The 21,618-nt window shown below is 37.3% G+C and overlaps 1 protein-coding gene across 1 annotated transcript in view; it reads left to right on the top strand.

Moving 5' to 3' along the window:
* Ank2 (ankyrin 2, neuronal) overlaps positions 1–21,618 on the top strand; it is a 298,210-nt gene that overhangs the window by 218,558 nt on the left and 58,034 nt on the right. The window contains exons 23-26 of the mRNA XM_013023813.1: positions 6,469–6,541; positions 8,664–8,808; positions 14,757–14,859; positions 15,728–15,831. Coding sequence (XP_012879267.1) covers positions 6,469–6,541; positions 8,664–8,808; positions 14,757–14,859; positions 15,728–15,831 — 425 coding nt within the window. The remainder of the gene's footprint in view (positions 1–6,468; positions 6,542–8,663; positions 8,809–14,756; positions 14,860–15,727; positions 15,832–21,618) is intronic.

Genomic DNA, 21,618 nt, shown 5'->3' with positions numbered 1-21,618 from the left:
TTCTTTCTTTCTTTCTTTCTTTCTTTCTTTCTTTCTTTCTTTCTTTCTTTCTTTCTTTCTTTCTTTCTTTCTTTCTTTCTTGTCCTGAGGCTTGGCCTGTGCGCTGTTCCTGAGCCTCTGTGCTCAAGTCAAACACTATACCACTTCAGCCACAGCGCCACTTCTAGCTTTTTCTAAGTAGTTTATTTGAGATAAGATTCTCATGAACTTTTCTGCCGGAGCTGGCTTCAAACTGTGATCCTCAGATCTCAGCCTACTGAGTAGCCAGTGTTAGAGACATGAGCTTCTGGTGCCTGGCTACCCTGATCATTTTTGCTCAAGGCTAGTGCTCTACCACTTGAGCCACAGCTCCACTTCTGGCTTTCATTGTTATTGTTTTATTTTGTCTTGGTGTTTTTGGTGGTTCATTGGCGTTAAGAGTCTCTTGAACTTTCCTGCCTGGGGTTGGCTTTGAACCATGATCCTCAGTTCTCAGCCTCCTGAGGAAGTCATTTGTTGTTATCAGCTTTATGACTTTTTCCATGCTCTTGCAATCAAGTGTGCATCTTGTCATTAATTTACTGCTAGATGTCAACTGTACCTCTCTTGCTATCTTGAACCTGCTTTCATTCATTTTATCATCTGATTCATTCTTTTATTATTTATTGGAGATCAAAATAGATGCTGCATGCTAAAGAGCCACCAGTGCACTGATACAGTATGCCCTTTCCTACAAGTAGCTTCACAGTTTTGCTCCACCCAACATAAATTTTAACTAAGATCAGCAACACCATAGAACGACATGTGTGGTTTATAGCTATTATTTAGAGAAAATGACCTTAAACATAAAGATCTGGAGTAAATAAATACTTTTTCATCTCTCTCTCTCTCTCTCTCTCACACACACACACACACACACACACACACATAATACTCACATGTGTATGTGTGAAGGGGTGAGTTTTACTAGGGTTTGAACTCAGGGCCTGGGCACTGTCCATTAGTTGTTTTATTTTTTTCTCTCAAGACTGGTACTTCTTCACTTGAGCCACAGTGCCACTTCCAGCTTTTCTGCTGGTTAATTAGAGACAAGTTTCTCATTGCCTGGACTGGTTTTGAACCTGGATCCTCATATCTCAGTTTTGAGTAGTTAGGATTACAGACATGAGCCGTCAGTGTCCATTGCCCAGAACATATTCTAATAGCCACCTCTAAGCCAGACCTCAGATACTGTGTTGGAAATTGAGCACACCTGATATGTGTGGAGAGGTCACATCTCCAGAACATTTAGCTAAAGGGGAAATCACAATTTCTCTTTGAATACTCTGAGTTGTGGCTTTTATAGTTGCTCCCACATAGCTATTATTTTTCATACTTGCTTTCTAAGCATTATTCCTCATTCCCAAAAGGCAAAAACAAAACAAAACAACAATAACAAAAAACGCTATTCTCAGAATTCAAGTTGCTAGGTAAAAAGCTATTAAACCAAATATAAACCCTTGCAGTATTTCTGCATTCTGCTAAAACAACAGTCATCATCCACATTAGCTAAGCAAATACTTTATCTGAATGGATACTGTTACTGGTTATATCTTTTGGTGCTGTATTTTCTTTACTCTCCATTTCTCTGAACTGATTTCTCATGGAATTATGAGTAACTATTTTGCAATGTGGAATTTGGAGCTAAAACTTGATATTTAAAGTTATTCTTTAGTGAAGTCGTCTTACATTATGTTCGTTTTTTTTTTGTGGGGGGAGGGAAAGGAGAGGTTTCCAGTCATTCTTTCCCCATTACAATTAACATTAATTATAACCATTAATATTCAGAATTACAAATACAGCACATGGCTGGGTGCCAGTGGCTTATGCTTATAGTTACTCAGGAGGCTGAGATCTGAAGATCATGATCAAAACCAGTGAAGCAGAAAGATCCATGGGACTCTTATCTCCAATTAAAAGCCAGAAGTGGGAGCTCCAGTAGCGCAATTGTTTAGCGCATGGTACTTTTAAAAGCCAGAAGTGGAGACTTGGCTCAAATGGTAGAGTGCCAGCCTTAAGTGTAAAAGCTAGAACACACTCATGGAGAGCAATTATAAGATTCAGATTTGAGTTGTAGGACCCAAAACCCATGTTCTATCTATTCCCACATAACCAAACTTGGGTTTGCTGAAAAAGTAACTTCATAAGAATTTTGTGCAAGAAGTATTTCTACTCAATTTTCAAAAAAAATACCCACAAAACAGCACCCTTCATTGATTTTGGTGGGAATGTCATATCACAAATCAATAACATTTCCTAAAGTCTGTGGATTCATCAGCAAATAATTTACAACTATTAAGCAATGACAGGAGATGCTTCTGAAAGATCAAATCAAATCAGATGGTTTTACCATTCCAATTGTGGTTGATGAATTATAGCTGTTACACAATGACAGTTTTCCATCACTTGGATTCATAGCAGGGTTATTTGAGTAGTCATGTGCATTTTCTTTGATCAAAGAAATTTTCCTTCCTTCCAGACTTCTTTACCCCAAAGCATGAATAAAGTCATTGTAAGAGAGCACAGAAAGGCAGCAGTGCATAAAGGAAACATTGCTGCTGCAGAAATTTCTGAGACATTTTGGAATCATGATTTGTTTTTCCTTAACCTTTGCTTTTCTAATTTTACTTTGAAATGCACAGTGGGGAAGATGAGACAATTTTCTATTCTCCCATGGATACAATCACTACATATTTGCCAGAAGGACTCAGAGTAAAGGGGACACATTTCTGGCAGCAGCAGTCAGCAAACTCAATCAACTAAGGTTGATTGGAAAAACTATGAGATATGACTCATCCCTCCACTTGTCCATCAGCCAGCATCAATTATTTACCTTATCTATAAAATTTTAAACTCATCATATTTTATGTTGCATATAATCACTGGTAAGTAGAGTATAAACTACTTAACTAACTACTAAAATAAGAATCAGTATCAACAATCACACACATGTATACGCTTATGAATATGCTTATTTATATATGGTTGCTTATCTGTATATATATTCATATATATGATTATATATAATGATGTTATTATACATAATATGATATATAATAATCATTTTATATACAATATTATATATAATATATGCAATATTATTTACAGTATGATTATTATATATAATCATATATGAACATATATGGTTATTTAAATATTAAGGAAATTTATTACCAATCAATTGAGTTGCTATGGCTCACATCTGGGGTTCTAGTTACTCAGAAAGTAGAGATTGTGAGGATCAAGGTCCAAGCTAGCTCTGACAAAAATTTAACAAGACCCCATCTCAGCCAACAAGCTGAGTGGGCATGGTGATAAATCAGTCAAGTACAAGTAAAGCATAGGTAGGAAAATGGTAAGCTAAGTAATTAACCTTTAGCTAGAAATGTGAGATCCTATCGGGAAAAATAACTAAAGCTAACAGAACCATGGTCTAAGTCCTGAGTTTAAATCCAAGTACTACCCCTCTCCAAAGAAACAGAGTAGATTTTTAAGCTGAGTTTTGACTGTTTTTCTTTTGTTTGCTTGTTTTTACTTGTTTTGCATCTCTGGGGGTGACAGGCATGCACCACTGTACCTAGCCATTGTGCTTCCCCCTTGGGTGAGCGAACAGGTGTGTGCTGCCACACAAGCCATTGCTTGAGATGGACTCTCATGAATTCTAATGCTTTCCCAAACACCTCTTCCAAATGAGCTAAAATTAAAGACTTGAGCCACCAGGCCTGATTTATCCTGCACATTTTCTTAGAGTCCTTGTCCTGAGCTTAGAACTTCTGTAAACTTCTTACATATATTTTCTAAATCTGCTAAAATTATCTCAACTCACAACTAATTAAATAGTTCTTATTTTGGGTGACTTACTTTTATTGTAACCAGATAGATTATTATAGTAATTTGTTAAGTTCGTTCATTCAACAAATATGTATGTACCTCTTATTCTTCTCTAACGTTTTAACTGCTTACTTTTGTCTTTTCTGCAACTTTTATTTTTCTTTCTTTCTTTTCTCTCTCTCTCTTTCTTTCCTTTTTTTTCTTTGTCAGTCATAAGGCTTGAACTCAGGGCCTGAGCTCTTTCATTCAAGGCTAGTGCTCTACCACTCTGAGCCACAATGTCACTTCTAGTTTTCCGTCTTGAAGCAGACTCTGTGAGATTGTTTAAACATCACAAGAAATATTTAGGCAAGCTGAATTTATTACCCTAGGTCTCAAGTGTGCCTTCATCTGCATATCATAAATCTTTCTTTGTTTCTTTCTAGTCTTTCAACTAAGATTCTCTTCAAAAGAACAAAAATTTAGTCATTTTGTAATTTTTTTCCAGTCCTTTAATTCCAGGGCCTGAATTCAGGGACCAGTTGCTGTCCTTGAGCTATTTACCCACGGGTATCACTCTACCACTTAAAACACAGTTCCATTTCTGGCTTTTTTGGTATTAGAGATAAGAGCCTCACAGACTTTCCTGACTGGACTGGCTTTGAATCTCGATTTTCTGATCTCAGCTTCCTGAGAAGCCAGGATTACCAGCCATGAGCCACCAGCCTCTGGATGTTTTGTAAAATTTTAAATGTACTTATGCATAGTTTCACATCATCAATTTCTTAGTCTAGATCTGAGAGTTGCCTACTGTTTTAGGTTTGTGGAAGGAATCTTACTCTAAAATAGCTCATGCTCTTATGTGGGAAGCGATAAATAAATCAGACACACTCAGTGCATGTGACTTGGTTTGTATAATGTCCTAACAAGATCATAGTAGACAAATAGAGTTGAAGAAGTAATTTACTAGAGAAGGTCAGAAATTGTTTATCCAAGGATATCACTGCCTAATGATATAAGAAAAGAGGGAAATAAAGGTTTCTGGTAGGGGAAAGAATATGTGAGAAAACCTGAGACTTTAGAGAATATGATTAGCCTGTCAGTAACACGAGTCATCCAACACAGGGGCAGTATGAACTGAAAGGTGAAACCTCCCTTTCTAGTTTGGGCAGTTTGTGGTCATAGGACAAAGGACACATTCCAAGAGGTAGATAAGGGGCTATCAGGATGTAGTTAGAGATCAAACACACAAAGTAATGGTCAGTGATTCTGTCTTTGGCCAAGATCGCTGCACAATGTTAAGCATTCAGAATCCTGTGCCCTTGAAGCTTTTGGCTCCCAAATAGGACAAAGCAAACGCACACCCAAAGTTTTCCATGCACATCATCAACTCATACTTCCTGCATCCAGACATAGTTTCCCTGGGTCTTTAGAGTCCCTACACAATGTGTTGTCACTTTTGTGATAGTCACTGCATTGAACAGTACACATCCTTTGAGCTGGTTCCCGGCTATCTGAAATTTTGTATCTCTTAAACATCTCCCCAGTCCACTTAGCCTCTTGGGTCCCATCTGTTCTCTGCTTCAATGAGTTGAACTTTCAGAGTTAGTTTCAGAGTATTCTTGAGGTCATATGGTCATGTGGTATTTGTCTTTTGGTGCTGGCCTAAACACACACACACACACACACACACACACACACACACACACACACACTATGATGTCTTTGGAGAATAGCATGTTGGCAGTACTCACAATATTTCATAAGTATAAGAGCTAAAAAGTTCAGAGGCGCTTTTAAGATTAATTTCATTTTTGCTTATAATAATGATAAAATTATGTCAACTGTTTCTTGAATACCAACAGTTGCCAAATATCTTTCTTAGAGCTCTGGCAACTATTACATCATGCAGCCTTCATAATATTATGAGGTATTACCAAAATCCTTGTGTTATAAATATGAACATTGAAGCCCAACAAGGGCTGCAGACTTGCAGGCCTTGTAGCTAACAAATGATGGAATTAGAACTTGAACTTAGGCAGACAGACTGCAGGCCCTGGCGTCTTCAGCTTATACAATACATCAGGAATGAGCTGCAGTGCATTGAGCCATTAGGAAGCAAATAAGCAGCACAGTAGAATTGTAACCCAATGAAATACAGTGAGACCTCTAATCCAGATGAGGTATGTCACATTTTCAGTGGCTCTGATTATTTATAGGTTCTTTCCCAATAGTTTTTTCTTTTAATCAGTTACCTTTGTTCATTGCCTCTTGGCAAGGCTTTTCTGGAATCATCAGTTGGTTCGTTTTATGGAAGGCTTGAAAACACCAATCAGCACTTTCAATGTGACTATTAATGGCATTATTAGCAAAGGAATTTATTTTTCATGTGGAAACTCAAAGCAACCAGTCTTCTCTCATACAGCTTCACTAGTGTCCACGATCATTTGTCGTCAGACAGAACAACTGGATATGCATAGAACAGAGCATGTTTCCAGATTCTATGTATGGATGAGATAGGATATACTCAGGGCTGGGTGGCTTATTGCTGCTACTCAAGAATAGAACCATCTCTGAAGTCTTTCCAGCTTGTTTTTGGCTTGCTTTTAAATGCAGCATTAATGGCATTTGTCTTTGCAGACTATAACTGAAAAACACAAGCTCAATGTTCCTGAGACAATGACTGAGGTCCTGGATGTGTCTGATGAAGAGGGTAAGATATCCATTCAATCTTTCGTGCCATCTGTCATCTCAGGGGCAAAACTTCCTTTCCTCTGGAAACCAGATTGATGCAGGAGATGACAATACCTTCACATTTTAAATCCCTTCTCCACTTTTGTCTCAATATTTCCATTACATGTGTGCTGGGGTGGAGAGGAGGTAGATTCTGATCAGCTTATTTTCTCCTAATATTATCTTTAATATTTAATAAACAATGTGACTAAGGGAAAGAAATTTGACACTGGACTTGAAACTGGAAATAGGTACCTAATACTAGAATCATTATTAATATATATTTTTAATTATGTTCAAAAGGTTTTTATTCAAATGCCTTAAAGACCTTAGTGTATTCCTTATATTAGGAAATCTCTTCCTTTTGATCAGTGCAGATGCACAGAGTCTGTATTAAATCCAGAGAAAATATGTAGTAAATACAGAAAGCATATGCATTAAGTCTAGAGGGAGTCTGTACTAAATTCAGAAGAAGTGAGCCTTAGAAAAGACTTAAAAACAGTACAACAACAAATAGTACAAATTCAGCATAAATAAGCTATTCAGTGCCTTATAGTTAGAAAACATAAAAAGGAGTATTTAAAATAGTCAAATAAGCTTCAGTGGTGCAGCTATTAGTCAAATGTGTATGACTGAAAAATTATTGGCATGTGTGTATAGATGAAAACATGCATATTTGATCAATTATTGCCCCCAAAGATGGCTGAAGCCCTAATGTTGATTTCTTCTACTGGAAAATATTGAATGTAATGTTTTTTTTGAACTATCTTTCCACGTGAAATCATAAGGCAACGCTTTATATTGAAATGTCTTTATTTGGAACTAATTTGTGACTTATTGGTAATAGACATTGCCTTATCTCAGCTTATATAAGAACTTTTTACAAGAATGAGGAAATGTTGGATCAGTGTATCATTATGAGTATGTTTAATTGTATCAACAAAGCCAGCAGTCCAAGTTTTTATTATAATCTTGTGTTTCATTCTTGTACTGGCCAAAATGTTCAGCATCTCTGTATGCATATCATATATTGTCTTGTGCAATATATGCATGTCATATATTGTCTTTCTCATCTTCACTTCTATATTGAACAGCCATTAAACAGTGTGGGGACCACTTTATTGATGGGGAAGCACTTAGTGACTCAGGTACTTAAGGAACTTATTGGAGTGAAACCTTTTCCTTTGTTTTTAATATTTTTTGTTAGTGGTAGAAGCAGCTTGCTTAACACTTAAACTTTTGTGTACAATACTAATATTTCTCTTGAAATAGCATGTCTAATACATTTGGAATTGTTTAAGATTGCATTTGAGGTGTGGATTTTATTAGCCTGTAAGTTTGGGGTCATGGATTGTTTATACTCATGATAATTTTAGCAACTATTATTGAGATTTCTTCACACAATTAGCTCATGGCATAAATATTGTTCCAGAGTAACATTTTTTTCTTAGAATATAATTGTAGAGAAAGGTAATACTTTGCTAGCATAAAGTTGTCAATAACTAAGTTATCAGTTTTTAGATAAGATGTAAACTAAGAGTCCTTGAGAACACAGTGTAGTTACTATCATCCTCTTAAATACAGCTCTATTAAATTAGAAGCCAAGCATGGTGGAATATTTCCATCTGTGTTTGGTACACAAGTGAACATTGGGAAGAAATGGGGAGGAAGCAGATAACTATGGGAAGAGAAAATGTTGGTTAAATATCGAATGTTAGCTATATTGGCTTATTTAATTCCCATGCTGTTTCTGTGTCAGAGAATATGGACATTCTCCATCACTTTTTAGTTTGTTCTTGTGGATGCATCGTAGGAAAACAAAATCAAATGTTGTCTCTTCGATGGAGTAGTAGAGCAAGGAAAAGACAGAGGGAGTGAGGGGGAGAATGTAAGCTGTCTTGACTTGGGTTTCTTGGTTAAGAGCTCTATAATGGAGCTTTATTGTGTGTTAGCGTCTTTGCAAGTACCTGCCTGTGTGCTGTGCTCATGTTCAATTTCACGTTCCTCATGTCAGTTTCACCGATGTACAGGTAGTCATTACATATTGTGTAGTGGATGCTATCGTCAGCAAATAACTTCCTCCGTCTTCCTCTTGTCCCAAGGTGATGACACAATGACCGGGGATGGGGGGGAATACCTGAGGCCTGAAGATCTCAAAGAACTAGGTGACGACTCCCTGCCCAGCAGTCAGTTCCTGGACGGCATGAATTACCTGCGCTACAGCTTGGAGGGGGGGCGATCTGACAGGTATCCATCAAACCTTACACGTGAAGCTAGCTGGAAGTGTGTGTGGGTGATGCATTTGTCTGATGACAAACAAGTGGATACAATTATTGGGGACTTCAGGTTGTCCTCTAGTCAGATGGCAGGGGAAGTTTTGTCTTAAGGATTCTGTTACCCAGTGACACACCCCTCTTTTATTGGTGCCTACTTTCCATGATAATTTTTGTTATGGAGAATAAGAGGAAACAAAGTTAAAAGAAAACTGTGGTTAAAATGGGCTTTTTTTTCCACTTAAAAGGACAAAGAACAGAAATCTGTGAAAGTGTAGATACAAGAAGCAATGTGACTCCTTTGTACAACTACTCAAAGAAAATTGAAAAATGACATAGAGAAATTAGCATAAATAATTGATGCATTACAATTTATAAGCAGGAGCAATTTGAGCAAAACCGGGTTGCGCTCCACTTGAGTCGTAAACTCTGAGAGACTCGTATAATATTCTGAGGTGTGTAATTGTTATACAGTGGCTGTGTCTGGTGCTTGTTTCTCTCGGAGACAAGTAGAATAAGAGCATCCTAGATGAGCTCATGACAAATATGACTGCTAACTTAGGTCAAGTATGTGCTTGTCTGTGGAGTGTAATATTTTTTTCTCATCAATACTCTTTCATGTCTAAGGTTATGAATTTGGCTCTTTTGTAAGCTATTTTATGAATAGTCCACATATGAGCAGTTTATGAAATGAACCCCTTAGGCAGTAACCAAGTTTCTATGTGTAATTAGGAAACAGAAGCTCCTGAGCATCCATGTTATCTCCCATACCCCCTCTTTTCTCTTTTTTAAAAAGTCTAATGTGGATGTGATGGGTACATGTTAGTGCTAGGCTTTGTGTTAAATATTGGAGGTACCATTACAACTAAATTATGCTTGCTAAGTTCAGGCTCAACACAGGGAAGAGAGGTTTGAACTAATGGAACACACTAAGCCCCTAGAGTTGCAGCGAGGAGTCCAAATCAAGACCAATTGATGAATGAGGATGGACAGAAAAAAATAGGAAGGTTATTTAAAGGTTTAACAGGGTCAAAAACAAATGTTCCTAAAACATTTGAGCAACAGAATAATGAGAAAAGAGGGAAATCATACTGGCATTTTAGAGCAATCCTCTGATAGTGACAAGAGATAGAGAATGTACTTTAGGGAAAGACTGTTAAAAGTTGAGAATAATCTATGGCCATCATCTGAGAAGCTACTATAGGGGTATTATCTGGGTCATCATGAGAGGGTAGAAAGTCTACCACTGTTGAGAGTAGAGAGAATTTCAGCAGTGAAAAATTTGAGAAGGTCAGATTTGGTGATGGATTTTGCATGGTAGCTGAAGAAGAAGGCCAAGCAGATGGTGTGGGTTTGGTGGCTTAAAGGATCAGAAGGCAAAAGGAGAAAGGGATGACAGGGCTGCTGCTTTCTATGTTGAGTCCTGATTTATTGAAAGATTTGTATCTTAGAGACATGAGATTCTTTTTTGTTGGTCATGGGGCTCGAACCAAGGCCTGCACACTGTCCCTGAGCTCTTTCTCTCAAGGGTGGCATTCTACCACTTTGGTCCACAATACTCTTTCTGGTTTCTTCATTGTTTATTGGAGATAAGAGTCTCACAGACTTTCCTGCATTTGCTGATTTTGAATTGCAATCCTCAGATCTCAGCCTCCCAAGGAGCTAGGATTGCAGGTGTGAGTTACCACTGCCCAGCCTAAGATTCTTAAAGTATTTCAAAGTTCAGTAGAAGGGAGTATGAATGGCTTCACACAAACCCCCAATCATCTATGAACAATTATGACTCTCAGGCCAAGAACTTTTATTTTCAGTATGATTTTTATTATGAAGAACAAGTGCATGGCTGGGTCCTTTTCCCTTCTTTCCTAAGTGCCTAAGTTTAAAAATAATTTAAAGTATATTTCTTATAAAACAGAGGCAGGTGCTTTGATATCTATACTCAACAGAAATGTACTAGCATGTAGTCAGGGGCCATGAAGCACAGGGTGCTCTCCAGGTTTGCCCATGCATATCTAGGTCACTGTATCCAAGAGGGAATCCAGTGTCTCATTCTCACATTTTTTGTTTGTTTTACTTAAACAAATTTTTTGTTTGCTTAGGCACTTCATCTTTTCTGGTAATCATCTTTTCCATTATTATTTTTCTTTTAATTTGGTATGCTCCCAATAGTACCATGCCCAGGTAGGTATTTTACAGCATGAAAACATGAACTTCCTGGATGTGTTCACATTTCCCTGCTCACTGCTTAGCGCGCGCGCACGCGTGTGTGTGTGTGTGTGTGTGTGTGTGTGTGTGTGTGTGTGCTGATCGAAGGCGCTCATATTCTAGAATTATGGATTTATTATTAAATTTGAATTTTTTGTACTCAGTTCAATAACCGGCTGGGTTAGAAGCGATGTCTCTGTTATTAGACCCCAAGTCAGTTCTGTACACTGCCCAGGTGTGACTTTATTTTGGTTGCCATAGCCCCACCTAGTGGTGGATCAGGCACATGCATGGCTTCTATGCAAAGAACCTGAACAGCCTCAGTGCTGATGGGGGACAGATGTTGGCGCCTAAAAAGTGCATAAATTCAGAACAAAAACATGCTCAGATGAGGTCACATTGAATAAACATACAACAAAGTATGATTGCTAGGATTTTACGTCTGTTGCATTACCATTCTCAAATTTAAAATGCTGTGGAAAATTCACTGTAAAGCCTAAATAACAACAGACCACAGAAGCTTCTTCATACATTAAAGCAGACATACTGACATCTTTTGATGTTTGCTTATTGAGTAGGGTCTAGACATCCATGATTTCAGTCTAATAAATATCACATTTACTTTTCAGTGAAGTCTTTAAGTCCATAAGGCAATTGTACGTTAGTGGGAAAAAATATAAATTGAGTCCATAATAAGACATTTCTGACCCATAATCTTGAATCATTTCAGAAATTTGTGCTGGTATTATTTCTTCATAGAAAAATGATTTCTCTGTTGCAAGAATGTTCAAACCATGTTTATTACATCTTAGATTCTGCAAAAACAAATCAAAAAGAGCAATTAGAAACTATAAACATTTTTATATAACCAATTAGCATTTCCAGAAGGAAGTAAATAAAATGAGCTAGAATAAAAATTGATAGGTATAGATTTATAGCTAGGTATAGGTATAGATTTCAACTTACTCATTTTCCTTCAGATCTCCTCACCTTTCTCTCTGTCTAAATGTCCTCATAATTTTCCTTCTCCTCTCTTTATTTTTGTGCCAGCACTGGGGCTTGAACTGAGGGGCTAGATGCTGTCTTTTGGCTTTTTTGCTCAAAGCACTCTACTATTTGAGCCACATTTCCCTTACTGGCTTGTTTTTAGCCAAAAATAGAACCAAAATGGGAATGAGATTCTCATGGACTTTCCTAACAGGGTTGGGCTTTGAACTATGATCCTCAGCTCTCAGTCCCCTGAATAGCTAGGATCACACAGTTCCCAGCATCCTTCTTTACCTTAATCAAGGTGATTGAATGCTTTTTGTTTCTTCCTTTTCTTTAATCTCCCACTCTGTGTTTTAGGCTTTTGGGCTTCTTTAGAAAGATAAAAGTGTACAACCAGGATGTCTTTACGCATCCAGTTAAAACCAATTAAGACACTCAAGCATCAACGGGGATACTCAGGTCAGGCATCACATAGATATCGATAAAGTCAGTCTTTATTACTGATCCTTGCTGCAGAATGGAGCTTTCCATTACAACCCAGTGGGGTCTGTCAACCCATATTCCTGAGAGCAACATAGTTGTTCACCCACTCACTATTAGTCTTGGAGGATGACAGTTCAGGCCTGGTGACTTTCTTTCAAGGTTTAGACATTTGCAATACTGGGAGCCACATTAGGATTTTTTTTTTAATTTGGGATACCTTCCTTTACCACTCATTGTGTTCTTGTTCATGTTCACTTTTCACTTGCCCTCTCAGACTAGTATCAGTGTCACCTAGTGATAAAGGCTTCACTTTCTATTAAGAGTGGGAATTTGGGGTTATGTGTCGTAATGCAATTTTCCCCCTCTTGCCCTATTTGTACTGTAGATCTTTTATCCCTGGCACCTTTAAATGTGTAAAGTTATACTTTAGATATTTGCATTCTAAAATCATGGAGCAAGATTAAATTGTTAACAGATCCGAAGACAATTGACCCCACAAACAAGCTATATTACTTCAAGAGGTGGGCCTTCTTCATTCTTTTCCTTTTCTTGACCAACCAACAAAATGAAGAATAGAATTGGAGGTGATGATGTAACATGGCCTCATTCAAAACATACCAAGCTTGGCTCCACTGGCTCGTGTCTGTAACCCTAGCTAGTAAGGAGGGGTGAGGCTCCAGGTTCAAAGCCAGCCCAGGTAGGAAAGTCTCTGAGAGTCTTATTTTCAATTAACCACCAAAAAGCCAGAAGTGGAGGTATGGCTCAAGTGGTAGAGAACTAGTCTTGAGTAAAAATGATTCAGGACAGCCTCCATGAAAATTGAAAGTTGGTTCTGACCCTTCATGGAGATGATAGGAATGTGGCCTACAAAGTTAGATATATTTACAAAATGGAAATCGTTTCTACCAGAAAACAGGCCAGTTTACCATCTCATCCAAAATTCTACAGTGCTTCACTGACCAAATACCTACCAGCTAAAAGTAAATGAAAGTTTTGCTTCTATGAAAACTTGCATATCTCTTTTTCCCACCCTCTTGGGTTGATATTCTGAAAGCACATTTCTAATGTGTGGATCATATATATATATATACATATATATATATATATGATTTAAAATATCAGTCTACTTGTCATTACTAGGTATGGTTATGCACACCTGTAATCTTATCACTTGGAGGCCAGAGACAGAAAGACTGTGAGCTACAACCTGGGCTAGCATAGTGAGTTTGAAGGTAGCCTGGGTTATATAGCAAGACCTTGTCTCTATAAAAATTAAATAAACAAAATAATGAGGTTGTATTCATGTAAATGTCAGGTTTTGCCTGACACATTTGATTTTGTCACTTAGAACTTGGAAATTCCTATTTATTAAAAAAAAAAGTAACCATTGTAAAGCCTTGATGCCTGAATGCTGTTTTGGAGCCACAGTGCAGCTTTGGTCAGTGTCCATTGGCAGCTTGTCTGTGTGCTGGCAAGTGCGTCTGCATTCTGGGCTGATGCTTAAGAAATTCCTTGTGCTCTTGCCTCTCGTCTCTGTGGCAACCAACACTCTTTGATGCTTCCCTCACCACACACACACAGGACAAGCAGAGGAGACAGGGCTCTCCTTTCAAAGAATCACACAGTTGAAGTCAGCAGAGACAAATGAGAGGAACTCCACTTCCCCAGGAAGCATGCATCTGGCCACAATCCATTGCACGCTGTACCTTCCAGGGGAGTTTATTAACCTCCAGTCATTCACAGCTTAGACAGGAAGGGAAAGACCTGGTAAGAGCCTGGAATATCACGAGGGAAAGCAAAACCTGCACTTGGCTTTTGTTCTCTCTGAGGGCTGTCCCTCTGATACGTTTTCTTAGTGGCAGAGTGATGAGCATTTCACCCAGTTTGAATCAAAGCTGTCTTGGAATTCTTTCTTGCCCTGGCAAGTAAGTAAACTGCAGAGGTTGGTTTCAAACATCTCTGAGAAGAAAAAAAAATAAAAGCAATCAGATTAGGAAGTATCCAGTTTTAACTTCTGGATTCCCTGGTGGCCCTGCCCCTGAGTAGCAGGAACCAGTCAGAGGATGGGTCAGTCTCGCTGTGGGACCGAGAGGTAGGACAACCGCTGAGATCCGTGTTCCCCTGGAAGTTGCACTGTTTAGCTAATAGCACGCTTTCTCCACTCTCCTGGCCGGCTCATCATTTCATCTCCCAACCCTTCTACTGCTGTGGGTATGTGGCCATGACCTTCTGCAAACCTACCAGCCTTCGATCCTTCAGTTCCGACAGGTCTCACACTCTCAGCCACGCATCCTACCTAAGGGACAGTGCCATGATCGAAGACACGGTGGTGATCCCCAGTCACCAGGTATGTGGCCCTCGACAGTCCTGTCTTTGCTTTCCAACTTTTCTACTAAACCATCTTGAGGATTTGGCTAGGAGTAGAGAGTTTGCAATAAGCACATTTGTGCTTGTTTTGTTTTTCTCCAGAAAAGGTATACTGCTTATTTCTTTAGCTGTAAATGCATTGTTCGGGAAGTAGTTTATGTAAGGGTTTGTGTGGGTTTGATTAACAAAAAATAAATTCTGTAATTAGGGGGGAAAGTTAGGTAAAATGCCTTTGTCATAGAAATGTGACAGCAAAGAATATATCTTTCAGTATAACATAGGCTTCCATGGGGGAGGGGCCATAGAGAAGGAGGGGGGTAGAGAATGAAAACATTTGAAGTCACTTATTTGCATGTGTGAAACCTGTTGAAATTGTTTTAAGAAGGGGAGCAGGGTTAAGAGAGTGGTAGACGGCTGTTTAGATTATAGTGTGCACATCTATGGAAATGTCCCAATAAACCCTCCTTCCCTGAATGCTAATAAAAATAAAAAATATATCTTTCAATGTTTAAAAATATCAGCTATAAGAACAACGCTCAGTTTATTCTGAAATAATTTAATTTCAGGTGGGAATCTTATTAATTTTACAGGGCTGGATATAGGAACATAGATGAGCAACAACTTTCTTCGAAGATTATACTAAAGAGATCTCCGAGCTCTCATATAATTGAACAGAAAATAAACATGATAAAGTTGGTTTTGCGATTTTCTAAAACAATAAAAGTTTTCCCAGGCAACCCCTCCTTCTTGTAATGCCACTTTTCAGATGTGATTATATTTTCCTTTAAATGAAGCAGAGTCCTTTATTTTTTATTTTTTGTATAAAATCCAGTGTTCTTTGTGTGTAGGTGTCAACTCTAGCCAAGGAGGCAGAAAGGAATTCTTATCGTCTGAGCTGGGGCACTGAGAACTTAGACAACGTGGCTCTTTCTTCCAGCCCCATTCATTCTGGGTGAGTACATCAATATTATGTATCCAGATCAAGAGGTAAAAGGAGATGGGAGTGAAAATAACTGCTTTGTCCAGCAGCTTTAGTGGATGGCTAGCTTCGCAGTGGAGGTGACCTTTGTTCAAACTTGTAAATAACCTTGCTTTCTCCCATCTGTGGACTGTCGCTTCACAAATGACACAGTGAGAAAGGGTTGCATTCAGCACAGAAAGCTGGGCATTGTTTTAAAGTAACTAGTAGAATTGCGTCAAAGAAGCAGCTTGCTCACTAACCAGAATGTACTGGCGGGCCTCCTGACTGTTCACATCAGGGGGAAAAAAAGAGGACCTGAACCAGCTACTTCTTAGAACATTTCTACTTGCAAAAATTAATTGAATGGCCCTCTGAACTGAATACCTTTCCTCTCATTTTAATGATTTAAAATAAAGTTGGCAGAAGTTTGAACCATCCAGATATGCAGATAATTCTTTAAACTGTTTAAAGAGGGCATTTAAGTTAAAAAGCAAGTTTACAAGCAACCAGGCAGTTTTTCAATTGTCTTCTTAGTATCCTTTAAAGAGTATGTAAATCCATATTGCCTGTTAAAATTGTATTAACTCAATAAAAATCAGGACTTTGGATCATGCTTTGTAACATATTGTTGCAGTATAAGGATTCAATTATGTATCATATAAATTCCTTAAAGAGTTTTAAATTGTGACATTATTCTCTTTATTTTTCTTACATTGTCATCGCTCTGAATAATATGGTATACCATAATTATACATAAAATCTCCATATTTTTCATTTATTTTCCTTTTTAATAGCCCTAACCACATGTTAGCTAACAAAAATGGGCTATTTTGGTTTGAATTATTAATCCCAGTTTCTTAGCCATAATCCCAAGTACTATTTTAAATAATGGACCTCAGTTGTTTTTATTATCCTAATATAGTCTCCTTTTGGGAAAATGTTCTAAGATATTTTAGTTAAAAATCTTGGATTTGTTAGTCAAATCATCTACTAAATGGAGTTTATAGTGTATTAAATTATTTATATAGATACCAAAAATAAACACAATGTTATGTTCTGTTAAATAAACAAAGGTAGTTTTCTTGGGAATAAAAAATAAATTCTCATCCAAACTTACTTACATATTATGTGTAAGATGAGATAATTAATATTTCTGTTATAAATTATTTTTAAAATGGTAACCTTTTATTCTGCTACTAAGACTCTTTACAAGGATGATTAAGGAGAAGATGCCTGGAGATAGATGGAGAATAATGGACAAGAATCTAGAAACCATAATTATTTAAAATTAATATTCATCCTTTAAAGTGGTTATTTTAGATATTTAAATATTATTAGCTCAACTTAAAAAGTCATGTTATAGCTGGGCACTGTTGGCTCATGCCTGTAATCCTAGCTACTCGGGAGGCTGAGATCTGATGATCACAGTTTAAAGCCAGCCCAGGTAGGAAAGTCCATGAAACTCTTATCTCCAATAAACCACTAGAAAACCGGAAGTGGTGCTGTGGCTCAAGTGGTAGAGTGCTTGCCTTGAGCTGAAGAGCTGAGGGACAGTGCTCAGGCCCAGAGTTCAACCCCCATGACCGACAAAAAAAAAAAAAAGTCATGTTATAGTAAAAAAAAAAAAAGTCATGTTAATATGAATAATTTATTTTAAACTTGATTGTAGTACAGTGGTGGATTCTTATAATTCCAGCAGTCAGGAGGCCGAAGCAGTGGATTGAGAGTAAAATAAAGAATTCAACTCTGATTCAAGGCCAGTTGCTAGTAGTTCAGTTCAGTTCATGTCTGCCATACTGGCTACTCAGGAAAAGTCCCAGAGACTCATCTTCAATTAACCACCAAAGAACCAGAAGTGGAGCTGTGGCTCCAGTGGTAAAGCAGTAGTAGCCTTGAGCAAAACAAAAAAGCTCAGGGCCAGTGCCCCAGACCCTGTGTTCAAGCCTAGCACACACACACACACACACACACACACACACACACAGAATGTTATGATGAGACATACAGGGGCTAGTCAGAGAGAAATGTAATGGTTAATAGTGTGTATTAGGGTCAGACTAATCAGAGTTTAGATCATGATGCTAATACTCCACATGTGACACTGAGGACAAGTCATGTGACATCTCTGCAGTTCAGTTTACTTATCTGTAAGATTAGTTCTATGTCATTAAACCCATAGATAAAACACTTCCTAAATAATCATTACCTGCCTCAGGAAAATGAATACTCAACAGCATATAGCTGTAAATGTTTATACAATCCCCAGACCCAAGTTCCAAAATTTTCACAAGTTGCAGATTAGTTAAGCAAAATGTACCCCAAAGACTCAAAATGACAAAACCAATTAGTTCAATTAGTAATTGTAATATTTGACTTTTTACTTATGTAATCCATCATGTATTAGCGTTTCTCCTATAGTATTTCAGAAGCACAATGCCATAGATGCTTCTAACCTGATGAGAAATTATGTGGAAACCTCAAAGATCCTAAGTGTGGTAATATTTGGAAATTAACATAATCTTACTATATATAAATAGCATTCCTCATATCATGTCAGACAACAGTGATTTCTTGTAATTTTATTCATTATGTATCAGGTTTCTGCAGAGTAACTTTTTTAAGAACTGGCTTTCTCTTTAATTAATTGAATTCATTCTTGAACAACTTCACAACCTGTCAAAATATAGAGGAAAAACTGACTCCGTTAAACTTCACTATTGATAAACTTTTGATAAACTTGACTACTATAAAATTCGATTTTCAGATAGATTGATAATGTTCTATTAAACTTAATAAAGTTAACTTAAGTTAATAAATGGTGCTGCTTCTACCAGAAAGCAGGACTGGTGATTTTAGTTTACCTCTGTTCCATGTTTTCAAAGACTAAAGCTCATGGCAAGAGAAGAAATGAGTGAAGTGACTCAACTCTTCTATGTCCACTAAATACAGCCAGTCTGACTAAAGACTGATGGTAACATTTTTTTCTTCTTTATGGAGTTGCCACATTGAATCACCATGAATCTAATCATCAGCTTTTCCTAGCACTATAAGTCATGATCATATAAACCTAAGCTAGGGCAAATTTGAATTTTCTACTCTGCTTCACTTTATAAATATATAATGGATCAGCTTAGTAATTCTTTTTTATATTTTAGATATTGTTATTCCAAATTTCTTTACTTTCATAGTGTTTTAATGACAGCCAAGTGCCACCGATTAAAAGTCAACTTATGGCATTGTGCTATAAAATACGATGGTAATATAAATCCATACAATGGTGATCTTTCAAAACATGTTGAAGACAATTTGACTATGAACCGCAGACTCTAAATAATAGAGTATTTTAAAAATGGGTTGGAGATATTTGCTTAGTTAAGGAAATATCTGACATGCAGCAAGTAAGTTAAGTCTATTTCACCTGGCAGTTTAAAAGTTTGCCTAAATACTTACATCAGTTAAATTGGTTGTTCACGTATTTCATATAACATTGGGTGTTCTTTAAGATACACACAGACGAATTCTTTTGGGTTTTTATACTTGTTACTTTCCACCCCGACTCCCCAAGTTTTCCTTTATAAAGTAACAAAGCAAAGTATGCAGTAAGATTGGATTTCTGGTAAGTTGACCATGAATACTTTTTTAAAGCAGTACTGGGCTTGAACTTAGGGTCTGAACACTATCCTTTAGCTTTTCTGTGCTAAAGGCTAGCACTCTACCATGTGAACCACAGACCCATTTCTAGCTTTTTGGTGGTTAATTGGAGATAAGAGTCTCACAGACTTTCCTGCTAGGGATAGCTTTGAACCAGGATCCTCAGATGTCAGCCTCCTAAGTAGCTAGGATTATAGGCATGAGCCATTTACCTTCTGGCTTTGTGAATATTTTTATCTCTCATTAAATGTTGAAAACATGAGTAAACTATATAAAAACTTATGGAGGATTTTAAGGAAGAGCAAACTCATGGGTAGAAGAAGGAAAGGTAGGACCAGAAGTTGGATTTAGATATCAGGCCCAATTCCCAATGCAAGGAGTGACATCCTAAAGAAAAAAAAATAATGATGTTACCTATTCTGATGTTTGTCATCAAGTTATGCTTTAAATTGTGCCTTTTCTGTTTGCATTTTTTTGTGATCACAAGAAGGGCATTATCATTTTTTTTAAGTATTAGAAGGCTGAATGAAGAGCTTTTGAGTCAAAACTGTGTCTATCAAATCAAAGACTTGATATTTTTCACTCCCTGCATCTCTTGATGTTATGTAGCTCCGTGCACACAGATTCTATGAAGTGCCACCATAAGCCAGTGTTGAATAAGGCTACTACTCCAGTGATTTTACAACCCCCAGCGTCCTAAACTGGAAATAAGTCACATATACCTTGTTCATCTCTCAGCATTTGCATAGAGCTGTATCTCATTTGTATTTCCATCTTTTTACTGATGAATAGTGTGTTGGTATATGAATTATGTACCTTGGTTTAAAAGTCACTTCTGGTTTCATTCTTTATATTTTCACTTTCTCCATTCTTTCTCTGTGCTAAAGTATCTATTCTGTTTCAGCCGTACCTCTCCATGTCTTGATCGTGACAACAGCAGGTGAACTTCTGCATAATTCTTTCTCTGAACACATTGCCTATTCCTTCCTCCTTTGCCATCTCCTTCTGCCTATCCCCCGTCTCAGGATGCTTTAGTGTGGAAGATACCTAGCCAAAGAGAATCAACAAGTCAAGTTCTTCTAATCCTGATTATTGCTCACTTTTTCTTTCTCTGCGAAGGAAAAGTAGGCATGGTTAATGGTAGTGAACATGAATTGGAGCTGGGCCAAAATATTTTTTTTTAAACCTCTGTTGGTCTGAGTCATGATCTCCACATCTCAGGTTTTTGTTGTTGTTGTTGTTTGCTTGTTAGTTTTGTGGGGCAGGAAGGGGTTGAGAAAAAAAAATCGCTGCATAGAGCTTAACAATTGTATTCCCCCAAATTATGGCCATTTGTGCATTTATTTTAAAGTTTTACCAAAGGTTGTGATTTTAAGTGGCACTCAAGAAAAGTGTTTTTTTCTCCCACTTTGTCTCGCCATATTTTAGGGAAATTAAAGGCTGAAGGTTTATTAATAGTGCCTTTCCTTGCTATTACTGCTTTAAGTGCAACCTTTAAATTTTTTTTGAAACGGTGCTATAGAATGACTCAAGTTAGCATTCTAAAAATAACCATGGTTTTTTGCTACTTAAAGTTATTTTTAAATATTTCTTCGCATCTACTGGTTATAAGTATTTTTATTGTAGTCATCCCACATGTACCACATTTTTATCATTTTACAGTCAGGTAAGTTTATATTTTCAGTTTTTAAAACTTCCTGCGGCCACCCTTTTGTTTTTTCTCCAACACACTCTAAATATTACATTTTGGCACACATTCACCTAAGCAATTGATTTTAATTATTTGGCAATTGTAACAAATTGAAATCACATTTTTAAAAATCTATTTTTGTCAGTTTTTAAATTTTTAATTTGTGGAGAGTTAGGAGGGGGTGAAGAGCATGGTATAGTCTTTTTCTCAGAGCTCAGGGAAAATTGGAATGACTTGGCAGCTCTCTTGCTATGTATTTGTAGATCACTGAAGCACCCTGATGATCTTTTTTTCTCTTGTTCTTTCACCTGTCACTAACTCTGAATGCTGCAATCTTCTTTTCCTACTCCCCATGGCCCTGGATGAATTAAAAGTAAAACTTAAATGTCAGTAACTTTTGGGGTGGAGGATATAATCTTCTGAAGACTGAGTCCATG

This window comes from Dipodomys ordii, unplaced genomic scaffold, assembly GCF_000151885.1.
Source record: "Dipodomys ordii isolate 6190 unplaced genomic scaffold, Dord_2.0 Scaffold70, whole genome shotgun sequence".
Taxonomy (NCBI): Eukaryota; Metazoa; Chordata; class Mammalia; order Rodentia; family Heteromyidae; genus Dipodomys; species Dipodomys ordii.
This window is presented reverse-complemented; position numbering and strand designations above follow the sequence as displayed.